The sequence below is a fragment of the Rhinopithecus roxellana genome, chromosome 4 (assembly GCF_007565055.1).
Source record: "Rhinopithecus roxellana isolate Shanxi Qingling chromosome 4, ASM756505v1, whole genome shotgun sequence".
Taxonomy (NCBI): domain Eukaryota; kingdom Metazoa; phylum Chordata; class Mammalia; order Primates; family Cercopithecidae; genus Rhinopithecus; species Rhinopithecus roxellana.
In genome coordinates, this window is record NC_044552.1 from 84,349,843 (window position 1) to 84,368,489 (window position 18,647).

Consider the following 18,647-nt stretch of genomic DNA (forward strand, 5'->3'; position numbering starts at 1 on the left):
TTTCAAGCTATAATAGAATTCCATCTTTATGGAAATAATGGGAAGAAAAAAGGGTACATGTTAATTCATACTTTCCTTTAAAGGTTAAAAAAATCATCAGAAGAGAAGTTTTCAGTAACCATTGTGGAGAGTGTGCTAAAAAGATTGATGAGAGATGAGAAACCACTGCTTTCTCTGTTGTAGGCATTTGACTGAGCATGGACATTGTAACTATGAAATTGACCAAATCCTGACATTTCTGTAGATTCTCCAGCAGAATTCTGCAAGCAAAATAGTAAAGACAAGCAGATAGAGTAGCCTTAAGGATGGGTGGCATATTTAGCTAATGCATTCAAATATGTTGGTGAAGACACAGAAGAAATTGACCATAATATTTATCAGGAAAGAAAGTCTGCTGGAGTTGGGAATATAAATCCCACAGGAATCAGTTTGGGACAAATCATATATAATAATACTCTCATTTGTGTCTCAAAAAATGTGCGTAAAATGCATAGCAAAATTATCAGATTTGCAAATGACTTTTAAAACTTTAGTTAATGAAAAACTGACTAGAATGCGTTGAAAGAATAAGAATCATTTATTATTATCAGAATTTCGATGTGGACAAGTTCAAGTAATGCAACTAAGTATTGAAAATTACAAATTGTCCTCATCAATAGAGGTCTCAATATTCAATTCACAATCCATGAAGGATCCTAAGGACCAGTCTTACCTCTTTTCCATAGCTTATAAACTCTCCTTCCTGATCTTACTCTCCCACCTTTCTGAATTCACCTCATACCAATTTCTCTCTCATTATATATAGGACAACAAACTTGTTACATAATCCCAAGACTTTCTGTTTTACAATTTATAATCATATTAGGATTTATTCTGACTCACATATTAAATGTCCTCACTGTTAAAGATGCTATATCAGCTAGTGTGTGTTTTGTAGTTCAAAACAAGAAGTAGAAAATGAAGAAGATCAAAATGGTAATAAGGGTCATATAATTAGTTTTTGCAAATGTTTTGAGGAAACAAAATTAAGAGGGTCATTTTAGATGTATCAAACCAGGTTTTTATTAGACAAAAAGGTACTGGTCTAGATGGATAATAAAGCTGCATATGCATTGTAATTTAAAAGGTTGTAAGAATCCTAACATCCATGCTCCCTGCCTGCTTGCCCTGCCTCTCCTCAACTCTCAGACATAGTTTACTTTGGCTAATATAAAGGAGTTTTTCCAAGCTAACTTTCTATGCTGCATAAAATAATTAACAGTAATATATTCTTTGGGGAGAAAAGGAATCTCTTCAGATAAACTTGTACAAGCCGGTAACATAGACAAGTTTTGATAGGAAAGGAAAAAAAAAAGAAATCAGCCTACCTCATGCGAGTGTGAGGCACTGAAAGAAGGAAATGAGGTGAAGAAGTTTGTGTGGAGAAGTGGAGCATGAGGGCACACAGGAGGAGAGGAAACTAATCCAAAAGCATTTTTGTTGTTTTTGGTTTAGTTTTTGCTTTCTTTGCAGTCTTACTTAGACTCATTAAGCAAGATGTGTTAGTTATAATCCCAAAGGGAAATTAGAACAAATGCTCTTCATTTCTTAAGCCTCGTTATGTGGCACATTTAAAGAGTGTACATTTTAAAAAATATTTTTCTCTCTGCAATGTATATGAACTTTTCTTAATAATTGAAATATTTTAGTTTTTCTCTGGTAACATAGTAACTATACTATTTACAAAATTGGTCAGTAACATTCTTCTCCCCATGTATGGCATTTGTTGCACTTATTTTTATAATCTTTAAAAAGTTCATAAATTATTCCATGTTGAAATGGCATTGTTTTAAGCCATGTCTAGTAATAAATATCTTGCGGGTGGTGGTGTGATACTAAACTATTTGTAGGTGTAGAACCACTACTCGTCTGCATTTTTCCCCTAAAAATATGTCTGGATTATTTCAAAATAAATTAGATTTAGCATTTCAGTGATGCTGACCTGTAATTTATGGATGCATATATGTTTTTACTTTGTAAATATAGTTCATTTACCCCCAAAATGCAAGGCAGACGGATGGGGACTTCAGGAAGAGCCATCATGAAGAGCACCAGTGTGAGTGGAGAGATGTACATACTGGAGCATAATGACGGCAGCCAGTCAGACACAGCTGTTGGTACAGTTGGAGCAGGTGGAAAGAAACGGAGATCCAGCCTTAGTGCCAAAGTGGTTGCCATAGTGTCTCGAAGGAGTAGAAGCACATCTCAGCTTAGTCAAACAGGTGAGTGATGTGAATTCAACCTAAACAACTCAATTCTTTATGGAGAGAAAAAGTTGATTTTCATACTATGGCTTGTGATGGAATTGTGGCATGTATTTGGTTCTTCTTTGAAAAGAAAATTTATTTTTATGTCTCTGAAAATCTGCTAAATTTATGGGTTTATTTTTTCTGTACAGCTGTCTTCACAAGGTATCACTTTTAAATCTGTAAAGTGGACAGATTTTTTAATTTAAAAAATTAAGGTCATATTTGCAAACATGCAAGGAAATGCAAAGAAGTATTAAACATCCAAATTTATTTACATGCAACAAAAGCAACAGGGTTCTCTTTTTCAAAATGTTCCATAATTCAATTATTTATTTTTGGCTACATCTATACTTTTTATAGAAAAGAAGGTCAGTTGTGCAACTTGACATATACTCTTCAAGGTACTGTATAAATATAATAATTGAACTGTACTTGTTATAGTTTCAATATCAGTAAAAACCCAGCAGCGATTTTTACTTTAGAAAAATGGGTCAGTGGTTTTATACAAAGAATAATGTTTTAATACGAATATGTGTTTCAGATATTTTCTGCTGCTTATAAATTTAAAAGCATAATGCCCTAAAGGTATATATTTAAAAAGCAAATACAAAAGGGAGAGTGGCTATTTTTGTATTGTAAAATATAACAAAACACTGCTTAAAATTATATAAAATTGGTCAGACAGGTTAGACTATTCATTACTATGCTCAATATTATGTAAAATCAACGGTAAGTGAAATATTGATGCGATTTAAATAGTCAGCAACTATTTTTCCTCTTAAAACCAACATTGGTTCCATTTTCTATTCCTTAATAGCAAGAACCTTATCACAAAATTTACTTATACCAAAAAGCTTTTCACAAAATCCTTTTTATGTCTCACTCATCATTCTGGAAAGTACCTATTTTAAATTATTCATTCTACTGGATATATTGGCAAATAAATTAGAAGTAGGAAATTTGAGTCATGTCTTAAAATTACGGGATTAGAGTGAACCTAAAATAGATAGCATCCCTGTGATGGATCTGCATCTTTGCTCTTCCAGTCAGATGAGCTGTTCTATCTGTTATGGAGAATTATTTGTCTTCTTTAGAGTCAGGTTCCTTTACAGTAAGTATAAGAGGCATTTTTCATTTGTATTGTTTCTTTTGTTTAATTTTTTTATAGTGGTGCTTCCTGGTTTTTGGGGTGTGTGTGTGTGTGTGTGTGTGTGTGTGTGTGTGTGTGTGTTTATACTTTAAGCTCTGGGATACATCGCGCAGAAAGTGCAGTTTTGTTACATAGGTATACATGTGCCCTGGTGGTTTGCTGCACCCATCAACCCGACATCTACATTAGATATTTCTCCTAATGCTATCCCTCCCCTAGGCCCCCACCCGCTGACAGGCCACGGTGTGTGATGTTCCCTTCCCTGTGTCCATGTGTTCTCATTGTTTAAGTCCCACTTATGAGTGAGAACATTTGATGTTTGGTTTTCTGTTCTTGTGTTAGTTTGCTGAGAATGATGGTTTCCAGCTTCATCCATGTCCCTGCAAAGGACATGAACTCATCCTTTTTTATGGCTGCATAGTATTCCATGGTGTATGTATGCATAGTATTCCATGGTGCCACATTTTCTTTACCTGGTCTATCATTGATGGGAATTTGGGTTGGTTCCAAGTCTTTGCTATTGTGAACGGTATTGGAATAAACATGTGTGCATGTGTCTTTATAGTAGAATTATTTATAATCCTTTCGGTATACACCCAGTAATGGGATTGCTGGGTCAAATGGTATTTCTGGTTCTAGATGCTTGAGGAATCACCACACTGTCTTCCACAATGGTTGAACTAATTTACATTCCCACCAACAGTATGAAAGTGTTGCTATTTCTCCACATCCCTCCAGCATCTGTTGTTTCCTGACTTTATAATGATTGCCATTCTAACTTGCTTGAGATGGTATCTCATTGTGGTTTTGATTTGCATTTCTCTAATGACCAGTGATGATGAGCTTTTTTCCATATGTTTGTTGGCCACATAAATGTCTTCTTTTGAGAAGCGTCTGTTCATATCTTTTGCCCATTTTTTGATGGGGTTGTCTTTTCTCGTAAATTTGTTTAAGTTCTTTGTAGATTCTGGATATCAGCCCTTTGTCAGATGGATAGATTTTTATTGGTTTTGAAGTAATTATTTACAGCATGAGGTGGTGGAGAAGGTTTTGACCACCAGATTTCAAAATACTTAGATGAAATGGAAACATTATTTGATGTCCTTGAAGGAAACCAGTGCTTCCTGTGTGAGAGATTGTAAGTTTGAGAGTTGGTTTTTCTTCTTCCCTCAACTTTCCAGTCTGTCTTTTTCTCTCTTTTTCTCTTTCTTCTCCCTCTTTACGCTCTTTTCCTCTCTAGCTAGTTAGTACCCTATCATTCATTACTTGAGCATAGTTTTCTTATGAAACACAACAGTAATTTTGCATAAAAACTATTCTTGTGGCTCATCTTTGTATTAATAGGTAATGGGTTCAAATTATTGCCATTAAAACACTTAGTCTCTTTGCTTTTTTCATTTGTGTTTTATCTCAGTTATGGTCAGATGTTGACATCAAATAATATCTTCCTTCCCAGAAGTTGTGTTGTTAATAACTTCATGGAATATCCTCTTTTCAGAGATTAGATTGCAATGTACAGGTGCAAAAAGGAAATGGGATTATGAAGCCAAGATACCAAAATATGTAGTTCTGTTCCAAAGTGACTCAATGAATGAACTTTGACTTCTCTCTACAACTCAGTTTTTTTATATAATGATGGGTTGAATGGGATGTTCTCCTGTGGACTTTCTATGTGTAAAATTTTATGCTTCTCTTTCTACATAATAATTTTACCTTTCATTTGACAGCCTATCCTTAGGTTTCAATCTTCTTGATCTTTCTAAAGCAAGTGACAAATGTTGATAACCCTCAGTTATCACCCCTCTTTGTTTTAGTGCATAACCTGATATTTCTCTTTCTTAGGACTTCCACTAATATTTTTCCCCATTAATTTAATTGTATTTCATCTCTCCTACAGAGATTTAACAAAATTCAGAATTATTCTAAGAAAGATTAGTTTTTATTGCTTCAGCTTCTGCATTGACCATGAGATCTGAATTTCTGAATTCCTATTCCCGCATGAAATATTACTTAATTTTAATCTCCCATAAGAAAGCCCCTCTTAGATGTCTCTCTTTAAACAAGTTCGGATTCTCTTAATTTTCAGCCCTTTCTTTCAATATCGATAGAAAGGGTATGAAGTAGTAAAGAATGGCAAATGTTAAGAAAATGTTCCCGAGCCAGAAATATTTTGGAACTGAATGAAGCTCTAGGTAAACTGCAGATTGGGTTTTAAAATGTAAAGTTTTTCATCTCTGCTGGTTTTAGTGGCTCAGCCTGTGTAATGTAAGGAATTGTCCCCTCACTCATATACTAACTGTATAATATTCCATACAATATCCTGTATCTTCTCCTCACTTGAAAATGAAAACATTATTGGGAAGGTTCTACAAAACTGTGCAAAGTCATTTCTAAATACACTTTTGAAATTATACTAATCAGTTTCATAAGAATGATAAGTATTCATGTATCCAAGTGGATAAAAATAATATATCTACACTTCTAGAGCTTTTTCCATGCTCTCTTAAGTTATGTTTGTGTGAGTGTATACAGTTTCGCTCCTTCATTGGTCACAAGAAACTTATGAAATGTTTTTGTTCCCATTTTAAAGTTGAAGACACTAAGACTTAGAGGGATTGGGTAATTTTCCCAAGGTCTCATAACTGATTGCGCCTGAATTTAAACCCAGGCGACCTGGTGCCAAAGCCCATGCTTTTAACCACTTTGCAAAGAGAGAGAGAGAGAGAACAAGCACATTTGAGATTTTGAAATAAGTTGAAGCATTTGTTGAACATCTTTGTGGTTAGTATATGCTAGGCATCATGCCAGGCACTGGGATAAGAGCTAGGGATAAAGGGATGGCGTACTGTTCCTGCTCTCAAGGATATCACAGTATCGTAGAGCAAATCACATATAAATGTTTCAGCTCAGAAAAGACAATTATATTAAATACAAGTGTCAGAGTAGTAGAACAGAAGCACAGGAAAGGACGAGACTCATTCCAAGAGGCTTTCTTGAAGAAGTAAAGCCTGAGCATAAAAACACAAATAAATCAGGATGAGTACACAAGGAAGGACTTTGCACAACAGAGGGAAGGAGTACATTGATTAAATGTTGAAAATGATGCTTTGTTTCCTGGGATATGAAAAAGAAATCTGTGTGAAACCTAAAACTATATGAAATGTTTCTCTAATTCCCATGGATACCTCATCTCAGGACAGATCTCAAATCAAATAAGCTTCGTACAACTGAGACTATGATTTCTAATAGAACTTTTAGCTCTTATGAAGAAAACATCTGTAAATGTAAAATATCAGCTTTATAAACTAGAAATTACTCAATTTACTTTAACTTGTACTATTGGGTAACTATCTGCAGTACTATCCCAGGCCCAGTGGGTGTTTCAAAAATAGAAGTATCATTTACAGTGGAAGGAAATCACACCTGAAATACACACGAACCAACGAACAAATGAAAAAACGTAAAGTAAAATGCCAGAAATAATAAAATCTAGTTCTATTTATATATGTTATCAAAGGTAGTGGGGAGAAAAATGGGTCAAGGATCTAAGTCCCTAGGATGAGGGCACATGCAGAATTGGTAGATGATTTATTCTAACCATTTAGTAAAATTATTTATTATATCATTAACATCTGAGCATACTTTGTTAGAGTAATATCTTTTCTGCAAATACTGACAAGATGTTGATGTTTATATTCTAACTATGGAAAATATTACAGGACTCTTTCACAATTTTCAAACAGTTGTCAATTATGATGTAGTATGAATGTATTAAAAATCACTTCTATGCTTCTTTAGTGATAAGTATTCTGTACCTTTCCAATATTTTTCCACTATCAAAGTTTATTTCTCCCCTGTGCAGATCCTTTCCTTCAAAACCCTATTCAAGACCCTCTAACTCCATATGCTGTCCCCATTATTTCAACAGTTTGTTTTTCTGAATTCCTAAATTGAGCTCTCTGACTTCACTGTCAACTTGCTGCCCATTCCACTCTCCATTTTGTCATTCATTTCAGCTCCCTCTCTCTAACCATCTCTATCTTAATTCCCCTTCACAATTAGATTTGCACGCAGTTCTTGTCATGGGTGGGAAAGGCTAGAAGAGGAGATACTCTGGGGTGGAGCCCAAGGGAATAGAGCTAGAAGGTACACAATGGGTTAGAATGACGCTGCCTTCACCATCCCTAAAGTCTGTTCATATGCACGGTGCTGGGGCTGGCAAGATGGATAAATAGAGGTAACTCTTATGAACTTTTCTTCAGGGAGCTTAGCATTAGGAAGGAAAGAGATCAAATGTAGCAGTTCTCTTTTCTTTGATTCTACCAACATTTATTAGCACTTTTCATGTACCAGACTCTGTAATTGAGGGAGTAATAGGAGTAAGAGGTGTGTGTGATGTGTGTGTTCATGCATGTTTCTGAACAAAGGAATCTGATCATTTTTCTGGGTGAAGAGTGGATATAACACCTCTAGATGGAGAGATTGAAAGATATGATACAAATAATTTTAATTGTGCAAAGTTCCAGAGAACAGAGGCGATAATTCAAGAACACAAGTTTATTCTTGGAGACAGAGAAGGTTGATTTTGTTTCCCTGAGTATGATAGAAAAGAGGAAATGGCTGAAATACAAAGGAATATTGCAGTGGGAATATTGAAGCTGAAGGAGCTTGAATCAGAGGCTCCTTGATCTTCTCAGTGCAAATGAGGTATTAACAAATGGAGAGTGTGAGGATACAGGGTGAGCTATGTTGTAAGAAATTAATTGATATGATTAAAATCCTGCTGAGCAGCACTTACCCAGCTAAGTTTGGATAATGCAAGTCATCTGGAAAGTAACTTTAAAAAAACATTTATCAGGGATCAAGGCCTCCCTTGCAGGTATCTGGTTCACATTAGCTGTTCTTTTGTCCTTCAAGATTGTCATCCCCTGCCTTTGTGCATCTCCAGTGTCCTTGCCAAGGTGTCTGAAATCACCATAAGATTCTTTGAGAATATATTGCCACATTCTTTAAGACTTTGAGAAAATATCTGGTTAAGTCTAGATTCTTAAGCCCATTTTAGTGATTCACCTCTCTTGGGCTGCTATTTACTGTTTAGTCTGACTCTTTCTAGCATGCGTATTATCATTCTTATTGGAGAAAATTGAAGCTCTGCTCTCTCATTCTTATCTGTTAATATTGTGTCTTCCCAAGAAATGAGAAAATCTTACTCTTTTCTTTCTTCTTCTTCTTCTTTTTTTTTTTTTTTTTTTTTTTTTTTTTCTTTTTTTGTGGTCTTGAACTCCTGGCCTCAAGTGATCTTCCTGCCTCAGCCTCCCAAAGTCCTGGGATTACTGGCATGAGCCACCTCACCCGGCTCACTTTTTCTTAATATGGCTCTAAATGGCTTTTTTTTTTTTTTTTTTTGCCTTGACAATTTATTTCTAGGAAATTAAATAATTCTTTCATTCTAATCAAGGGAATGAAGGACTTCAGGAGGTCCATAGTGGAGTTCAAAACTATATGGAGTTCACTATTCTACAAGATGATACAGACAATAAATATAAATATTCTAAGGTGTTTTAGGTAGATTTATAGATGTTAGATTTCACAATGGGTTAATAAGTGTTTATGAATTTCCAAGGCATATCACTAACTTCTCAAAATGAAATCATACATAGAAACTATCAAAATTTTCCTTGTTCTACTGTCAAGAAATGAATAATATACACTGAAATAACTGTAACTCACATCTAAAGGGATAGTGCTTGAATAAGCTAATTTACAATGAGTTCAAGGTATTATTTTAAAATTCTTATTGTCTTTAGACAATAATTATGCCAATAAATATGCAAAATATTAAATCTCCTTCTGTTAATTTTTTCCAGTTTTATTACCCAAAAGTTACACAGGTAATGCAAGTCATGAAATAAATCAATAGAGAACCTTCCTGGATAGCATACTTTATTTACCTTGGGAAAATGGATGATACTTGCCTTAGGACTTATTTTTCTCCTTCTAACCAATACAGTTTACCAAAATATTCTCTGTATTTTAAATCTGGTATGGCTTTGTGAAGACTCTCTGCCTTTTCTCCTAGAAAAATAATGTTATGGCTGCAGGGAAGGAAGGCTAAGGTAGTGTCTTTGAACATTGTAAGAAATGTTTTCTTGGCTCTGCTGATTATTAACAATATAAGCCAAAAATTCTTACAAAGGATGTTGGCCCTTCCAAAGTTTCAGAAACTGAAAGCTACTGTGGATCAAAATATTGCCGAAATCTAAATTCCTTATTCATGCCTTATTGCCTCATTTACTTGATTCATTTAATGGCACAAGAAAAACATTCCAAAGAACGTAATGTTTCATGTTCTTTGTTTCCTGAACACAAAATCATGGTGCCAGAAATGATTCTCAAGTCGGCAAAACCATCAAATGAATGTAAGCATGGATTCTTTTATTTACTGTTGCTGTCTGCCTTAGGAATTCACTACTGTTAATAGAGATTCAATTCAGCTAAAGTAACTCATCTTCTGAAGAGATGCCCTAATAAGGATTCGTATTTTCAAACATACTCCAGCTGGTCTATGTTTGTTCTTTTCCTTGCTCTGAAATATAAATTTTGAGTTTGGCTAAGATGTAGATATACTTTTAGGTTGGCTTGGCAGAAAAAAGTTATTGATATCAGTGGAATTAATTTTTATAATTAATTTGTATTTCAGGATTTGGAAGAGGAAAGGAAACTAAATTTATTAAGTGCCTTCAAAACACAACACTTAGCACTAAAATAATTACACATGGTGATATTTTTCACTATACTAAGATAATTGTTAAGCATGAGATCAGTTTCAGAATAGGTGTCACAAAACATTTCAGGCAGCTAAAGATGTAACAAGAAATGTGTCTGATTGTTTTTAAGATGACTAATTTTAATATATCCTTATTTAATTCAGAGTGTTTTTTTTTAAATAGAGAGTTTTGTGGATTTATTTTACTAATGATTTTCACATTTTAAGTACAGAAAGGCAAAAAGTAGATATATAAAACTCCTGTGGTATCACCACTAATTGCAAAGTCAGTGTGAAAATGGTAGTTTATTATTGGATAATCATTCTATGCATTTGTATTATTAATATTGATAAAACCATTAGCAATAATGTTGTGATTTACTGAGCAATTACTACATGCCAGCCAGTGTTTTAATTTTTTTTTTTTTTTTTTTTTTTTTGAGACGGAGTCTGGCTCTGTTGCCCAGGCTGGAGTGCAGTGGCCGGATCTCAGCTCACTGCAAGCTCTGCCTCCCAGGTTCATGCCATTCTTCTGCCTCAGCCTCCCAAGTGTTTAATTTTTTATGTGTGTTAATTCCTTCAATTCACAAAAAACAACCATGAAATACTATTATTATTCCCATTTTACAGGTTCCATGACTTGTCTGAGGCATCACAACTCTTAACAGTTGAAGTAGAGCTTATGTTCTTAACCACTTTACTATAATCCCGTTCCAACTGTATGTACACACAGAGAGAAGCCTTTTTGATATAGATTTTTTAAACAACCATAGCTTTATAATATTTAATTTTGTTCTATAATATTGCCTTTTTCACTTTAAAAAAATGTGTATTTAAGACCGCTTAGTACACCATCATGGGATGCTTGTACTAAGGTGGAAATGGAAGGAGCTTAGAATTATGTCTTAGAATAAACAGTCTTTTGTGTCTGAGCATTTGGGCAATAGGGAGGAGAGGAATATTAGAGATAAGGGTACGTGATGTTGCCATTTACTAAGAGGTTGATTGTGGGAAAGGACCACATTTGCCAATTCTGGCCATGTTGAGCTTGGGACTATCATTGGAAATGTGTTTTAGGCAATTTGAGGATCAACAACATAGAACTGGCAATTGAAATTAATGAAGTTATTTAGGAAAGAAGTATAAAATACAAATAAAGAGGATCTAGAAGAGACTCCTGCAGAAAACAAAAAGGTAAAGGTCCTTTTTTAGCCACCAGTTTCACAACTCTAATATGGAAGCATAAATGGTACCTACCTCAGAAGACTGTTGTGAAGATTAAATAAATTTTTTAAACAGTTTAGCAAAGTAGCTGACACATGGCAAGGGATCAGTAATAATAATTAGCAGTTTTAATAATTCTGGGGAACCAAATACAAGGGTAAGTAGATAAAGAAAAGGTATCAGTAACATCGTTCATGAATGGTAGTCAGGGGCAGATTAATCCAGCTAATATTTTTATCTGTTCATTACGTGTAATTAATAGAATACAAGAATAGAATCTTAATATCTAACGCTTGAGTTCTTCTAAGTCGGTATTTCTCAAAGTTCCTCCAGTCAAATCCACTTTGAGGATCTGGTGAAATCTGTCAGTCCTAGCCTCAGTAAATTGCACTTGTTCACTTACACCACCGTGTAAACAAACATGAAAGATGTTTATGAACTCCCAGAAGTATGTTCATCCCAAATTAGGCATAATCTGCCAGACAGAAATACAAGTTTTCTATTTGCCAGTTCCCTCCCCTCTGCTCTGTTACTCAGCCTTCACTCTGTTAGGTTAGAGGTCACCAAAGTCTGGCTTAGAGCCTGGTTTTTAGGGCCCATGTGAGAATAAATATTTTTATGTTTTTTAAGTGGTTGAAAAAAATGAGAATAATATTTTGTGATATGTGAAAAGTCTGAGAAATCGAATTTTTATGTTCATAAGCAGTTTTATTGAAATATGTCCATGTTCATTCATTTACATGTTATCTGTGGCTACTTGCATGCTACAAAGTCAGAGACTGCTTAATCCACAAAGTTAAAAATATTTACTGTCTAGTCCTTTAAGGAGAACATTTTTGAAGGTCAGCTCTAAGCCAGCAACTTAGTGCCTGCAATGCAGAAGAAGATATTAGTAAACAATAATCATTTCTATCATTGTTCTCTGCTTCTCAGAGTCAGGAGTTAATTTACCCTACTTCCATGACTTTGTTTTTTTCCATATACCTGTCATGTTTACATGTATACCATACATCTGTTGATATCTCTTGTTAGACACAGTGATTCTCAGAATGAAGACTTATGCCCCCATAGTTAAGGCTCTTTATATCTTCAACTTTGCCCTAAAATTGATACCTGGCTTAGCTGTTTACATAAAGTAGTAAAAGCACATCACTCAACCCTAATTTTCCCAGTTGGGGGCTCAAGGACCATGTCTGTGATTTCAGTGATTGTATCCCAGTATATAGCACAAAGCCTGTACCACATACAGAAAAGTTTTCTAGAATGAAAGAAACTTTTGGAAGAGTTTTCTGTATTCCCTCTCTTTCTGAGGCCACTCAGTCCCCCTCTCACTGCAATCTGAATTCTGGTTATTCAATTTCCCCAAACCGTCCTTAGTAGATCACAGAAAGTTTATAGATAGAAACTTATTTTAGTAATTTAACCTATGGTGTAGGCCACAGGTATTGTGCACATGTGAAACCAATGTGATGTATGTAACAAAAATATTAGTAAAAAATGTCCACTTTTATTTGACATGAGCAAATTATTCTTATTTGTGTTCCATCTCTCAAATGTGTAACTTCATTTCTTTCTGTGCTTCAGACCTGTCTTCCTGGGGTTCACGAACACAAAGCATCTTTCTTTGTGCCTCTGCAAGTGCTTTACCCAGAAAATTCTTAATCTTTCAGTTTGTCTGTCAAAATCTTTCTCTTCATTCAAGCCCTACCCAAATTTCAACTTCCTACCAGGACCAAAAGTAATTTTCTTAAGTCTTATAAGACTTTTGGGGAGTTCTCATGTGGTACTCTTTACATCTGTAGAATTCATGTCACAAGATGAACTCTGAAGTAACTCAAGGGTAATGACCATGCAACAAGTTTTTTCTGGTCTTTCACAACAGTGCATTTAATGCAAAGAATCTTGATAAACATCTGTTAGACAGGTGAATATGATGTTTGCTCAGTCAAAGCATAAGGCTCAGATGGTAATTAATTGATCACATCATGGTATAATATTTCATTTAACATTGTGACAAGCAAACTCTTCTTAGTGGGTAAATTTTTCTTCTATGTTTGGTTTGTTATTCCTAGGAAATAAAATCATCTTTTTTAAGTTGTAACAAGTACAGCTGACTCTTAATGCGGTTTGAACTTCACAGGCCCGCTTATTCACAATTTTTTTGTCAATGAAATGCAAAGCCAAAATAAAGTATCCATGAGAATTATTATAGAAACCTGCATATGTGGAGGGATAGCTTTGATTTTGGTATACATAGTGGTCATCCTGGAGTCAATCCCCAACGTTTACTGTCGATGACTGTAGAAGTGATTTGTCTATTACTTTGCAACCTCCCTTTTCCTTTCTTTCTCTTCTTTGCTTATATGTCACTTCAAAAACACCTGAACATTGCTCTTGATACATTTAACCAGTTAATTCTACCTTATTGTTTTTAAATATTAACTCTTTTATAAGCAAGAATAAATAATTATCATTTTAAGATTTTGATTTTTTTAATAGATTCAGAGGGTAAATTTGCAGGTTTGTTACATGGGTAAATTGCATAATGATGAGGTTTGGGCTTCTAGTGTACCCATCACCCAAACAATAAACACTGTACCCTATAGGTCCTTTTTTTCAGCATTCACTCCCTTTACTGCCCTCTCCCCCTTTTGGAACCAGAATTGGTGCTGATTTAACTATTTTACCATTACAGTAAATGTCAAATAAAGTAATATTTTATTAGAAAATCATTGAAAGATAAAAATGTACATTTATGAGGAATAATAGTGATTGATAAAGATATTAATTACATGGTGGTCATCCTGGAGTCAATCCCCAACGTTTACTGTCGATGACTGTAGAAGTGATTTGTCAACATCCTTTTACATCATTTATAAAAGGATTTTTAACCTTATGAAAATACTTAAGTATTTAAGCAAAAATACCCAGATTGTTTGGAAATCTTCTTTTGTTGGGCATAGGGCCAGAGGAGGCTTGTGAATAAAGCATCTGCTGTAACTGATTTTCAGGTAAGCTAGTGAATTCTTACTTGGGAAACAAACCTCTAATATTGAGCCAGTACATTGTGATACTCATTCCAAAATCATTTATACTGTAAAGATTCTTTTCTTACAACCAAAGAATGTGGTACACACAATGGTTAGTCATAGTTTTAGTGAAGCTTAACAGACTTTATGTTCTAGGTCTACAAGGAGGTAAAAAACATTCTGTATTCCAGATTCAAAGTCAGTGCCATAGCATGTTTTTGTAAATGGAAATACCATACTTATTTTTCTCTTAATTTGAAACTATGAAGATTCTGGCAAGTAATCAAATAGTAAATAATTATACTACACTTAGGAAAGTTTCAACTGAAAAAGATTAAAACTTATTTGTAATAACTAAAGTTACATTTATAAATAGGCATATAGTTGCATTGAAACACTGCTATATCTAGTGATGTAATTATGTAAAAGTATATTAATTGGGAAATATAAAAAATTAATTAACACATATTAATATTTTTATCACTCTGAATTTGAAATTGTAAGAATGAATCTTTGACCTGTCTACCGGCATTATTGAAACTGAAGATGAATGTAAATCCTCTAATGAGGAAGAGTTCTTTAAAGGAAAGGGTATTGATTAGAAACCTACCGGAAAGGGTTGATTAGAAACCCACAGGAAAAATAAAGCCAAAACAAAGTTAATCATCTTTAGGTCATTTAACCTGCTGCTGAAAATGCTAGTTCCTGCTTATAGTTTCTACCTTGATAAATATACTCAACCTATTGTTCAATTGTTTTTAAAAAGGAAAAAAAAAAAAAAAACCAGAAGAGTCATTTTAAGAAATTATTACATACAATTTATGGAGATTTATAATTAGTGTAAGATTCTGTGATCTTCTGCTAATCAAAGAAGATAACATACTAGTTGTCATAGGTATTGGAGACTTATTGAGAAGATTGTTGTAAACAGCAAGGAAAATAGTACGAAAAAATTACCTTTGAAGTAAAAATTTATTCTCAATTCTGTTCTCTGGCTTTCTATAATACTTAATAATTCCATCTTCTCATGGATCATTCTTTATTGTCTCTTTCAAAGCACAGCTTGAAAAGTATATTTTTGTGGGAAAAAATATTTAATAAATCACATAATTAATTTTAAAAATCTAATTTTTATACACAGAAAAAAGGAAGGAAAAAAGGCTAAATTCAGATATTTTGATGTTGCGGTAAATGTGTTGACCATGATAATAAAGCATATTTTTTCCAGAGCTGCTTGAATTTGCTCTAAGTGCAATTGCAAGCATTGACTTTAATTTCTAAGAGTTTTGTGGCTTCAGTGATGAGTCCCTTGGTGCCTAAATCAAAGTGGCTCTATAATAAGTGAGCTCTGTTGGCTCCTTTCTGCTGATGGCACTGGAGGCAACAGCATGTCTTCTAGAGGCCTCTGCCTGTGCTTTTCTCTTCATATTCAGCATGTCCTAGATTCACTGGCCCAGATAGCACAATAGCAGGCAGGTTTTTACTCTGTAAATGGCTTAGTGACATTATTTAAAGTAATGCCAGTTGTCTATTCTTTTGTTCTGCTTTTATATTTTCATAGTTGTCACTCACTGCATACCCTTTGGCTGAAGCATTTGAGAAGAGCCTATGTCCTTTAGAACTTGGCACTGAGCACTGTTTATGGTACATAAGAAGTAAAAGCATTTTTCTTGCCCTGGAGTTATTTACAAGCTCATTTACTAAGTAGTATATCAACAGGCAAAGAGAGATCCTTTCTTTATGGAACTTCAGCTTTTACAAAGCCCTTTAATGCTCACCAGCTCATGAGTGCAAAATTGTTGAAAGCTTTTAAAATAAAAGACTGATTAGATTGGGAAAGATTAGGAATGTATTAACTAAGGAAGGCTTCCTGAAGAAAATGACATTTAAAGTAAAATATAAATATCTGCTTTTTATTCCTCAAAGTTTCCATAAATTTTAATATGTTCTTAATAATTCACTTTCTTCTCATCTAAAACAAAATTGTGAGAATTAAATACAATTTTAAAGGAGCATAAATATTTCATATTTTATATACATGGCATATGAAATGTAATTTTTTAGAGAATCTGTTTTTAGTAACATATCATATTGCATGTATCTTATTTATTCTTAGTTGTATCCTACTCACCTCCCCAAGATGTAAAAAAAAAAAAAAAAAAAAATGCCATTAGTTCTGTTTTAAGCTTTACCTTTGTTTCCACCATTAAATCTTTAAGTCAGCACTGCCTGAAACCAGCAATCATTTTCCACTGAACTTAAATGGCTACTATTTTTGTTTTCACTCATCATTGACAGTCAGGTTTAGGTGATGCCAAACATTTATTTCATTCATTCCACAGATACTGATTAAGTGGCAAATAATTACTAATAAGAATGGCTGAAAGTTGTTCAGCCCATATTATGTAACTGGTCCTTTGTAAGGCTTATAATGTGTAGTGTCATGTTTAACCCTGTCAGCAACCCTATGACATTGATACGAGAGACTGTGACACAGAACTCTGAATATTGGCTGGATTCTTCAAGGAAAACACAGAAGCTGAGAGAAGTTAAGTCACTTAACCATTGTCACACAGCTAGTAAGTGGCAAAGAAATAATTAGAATGTTAGTCTGTGCCTGTAGCCTCAGTGCTTAACCACTATACCATATGGCTTCGGTATGTTTAAAGTGCCATTACATAGTAGTTAAATGTGTAACTGTCTATAAATATCCAGAATCTCCAGTGTCAGTGGTGAGCATTTTGTCATTTATAACCAGAAAAATATGTAATTTGGACTTCATTTTTTTACAAGGAGAAAATTATAACATGTGTATCTGTATAATTTTATACCCTAAGACTAAGCTGAAGCACACCACTGTTTTTTCATCTTCAGTGATATGCCTCACTTTATTAGTCCCATTTACTCATCAGGAAACTGAAACATAGAGAGGCATGTAACATGCCTGAGTTCACATCTTAAGGGCAGAGCTGGAATTTGAATCCAGCAGTTGGGCTACAGAGTCTGTGCTCTAAATGGGGTATGTCATTGAAGTTGGCCAAGGAGGTGGCACTGTCAGTGAGCCTTCTGACTCTGCAACCATTTTATGTACAACCATGCCAGCTTCTAGATAGACTATCCTAAACTGTTCAGAATGCTTCTGTATACTTACAAGAAAACTGGATTCATTTGTTCTGCTTATTTAGCTAATTCACTCATCCACAGGGATAAGCCTAATCGTAGATATTAATAAAGGCTGGGTTTATCAGGTACATACACTGAGTCATACTGGCAAAATTCTAGCACTTTAAAACAGGTACCATTATTATCATTTTATTTAAATAAGGAACCTAAAGCTCAGAAAGATTAATTTGCCAAGGATCACATAGCTAATAACTGCTACACACAGCATTTGTGTGGTAGAATTTATTCTTAGCCATCATACTATTATATCATCCCCAAGTAATTTGATATATTAGGTAACAGAATTCTAGTTTCTATAAAACTTTACCCTAAATGTATAAAGGCTCACATTTAGTAAAATTACATTTTTTGTTAATTTAATAATTTGAGGCAGATGCTTGTGGCAGGTTATCAACTCTCCTCTGTGCAGTGGTTCAGGTGCCCAGGTTCTTTACATGTTATGCATTTTTGTCATTCAAATCCATATTGCAAAAGTATGAAAGGGAAATGGAGAACATCTATCTGACTCCTAAAAGCCTTGTTCTAGAAGCATCACATGTCATTCATATTAATGCTCTATTAATGACAGTGAATCACTTGGCCAAGCCTAGATGCTAGGGATGGGTGCCGAGAAATACAATCCGTGACTTAGCAACCACTTACTATGAATTGTTTACCTGGAAAGGGGAGAAACCACTAACTGACTCTCACACACACAACTTGAAAAGACTTTCATTATAAATAATGAAATCATTTGAGAGTTTACGTTCTTTTTTTTTTTTTTTTTTTTTTTTTAAGATGCAGTTTCAATCTTGTTGCCCAGGCTGGAGTGTAACGGTGCAATCTCAGCTCATTGCAACCTCCACCTGCCTGGTTCAAGCGATTCTCCTGCCTCCTAAGTAGCTGGGATTACAGGCGACCAGCACCACGCCCGGCTAGTTTTTGTATTTTTAGTAGAGATGGGGTTTCACCGTGTTGGTCAGGCTGATCTCAAACTCCTGACCTCAGGTGATCCACCAGCCTCAGTC

At 34.4% G+C, this 18,647-nt stretch overlaps 1 protein-coding gene across 50 annotated transcripts in view; it reads left to right on the top strand.

Annotated features, from left to right (window-relative positions):
• RIMS1 (regulating synaptic membrane exocytosis 1) overlaps positions 1 to 18,647 on the top strand; it is a 510,553-nt gene that overhangs the window by 442,479 nt on the left and 49,427 nt on the right. For 33 of the 50 annotated variants that reach the window (XM_010371424.2, XM_030929222.1, XM_010371432.2 and 30 more), the window contains one exon: positions 2,026 to 2,261. The exons of 10 other annotated variants lie outside the window; for them this stretch is intronic. In XM_010371424.2, coding sequence (XP_010369726.2) covers positions 2,026 to 2,261 — 236 coding nt within the window. The remainder of the gene's footprint in view (positions 1 to 2,025; positions 2,262 to 18,647) is intronic. 7 more of the 50 variants (XM_030929233.1, XM_030929235.1, XM_030929229.1 and 4 more) reach the window with 1 other exon arrangement.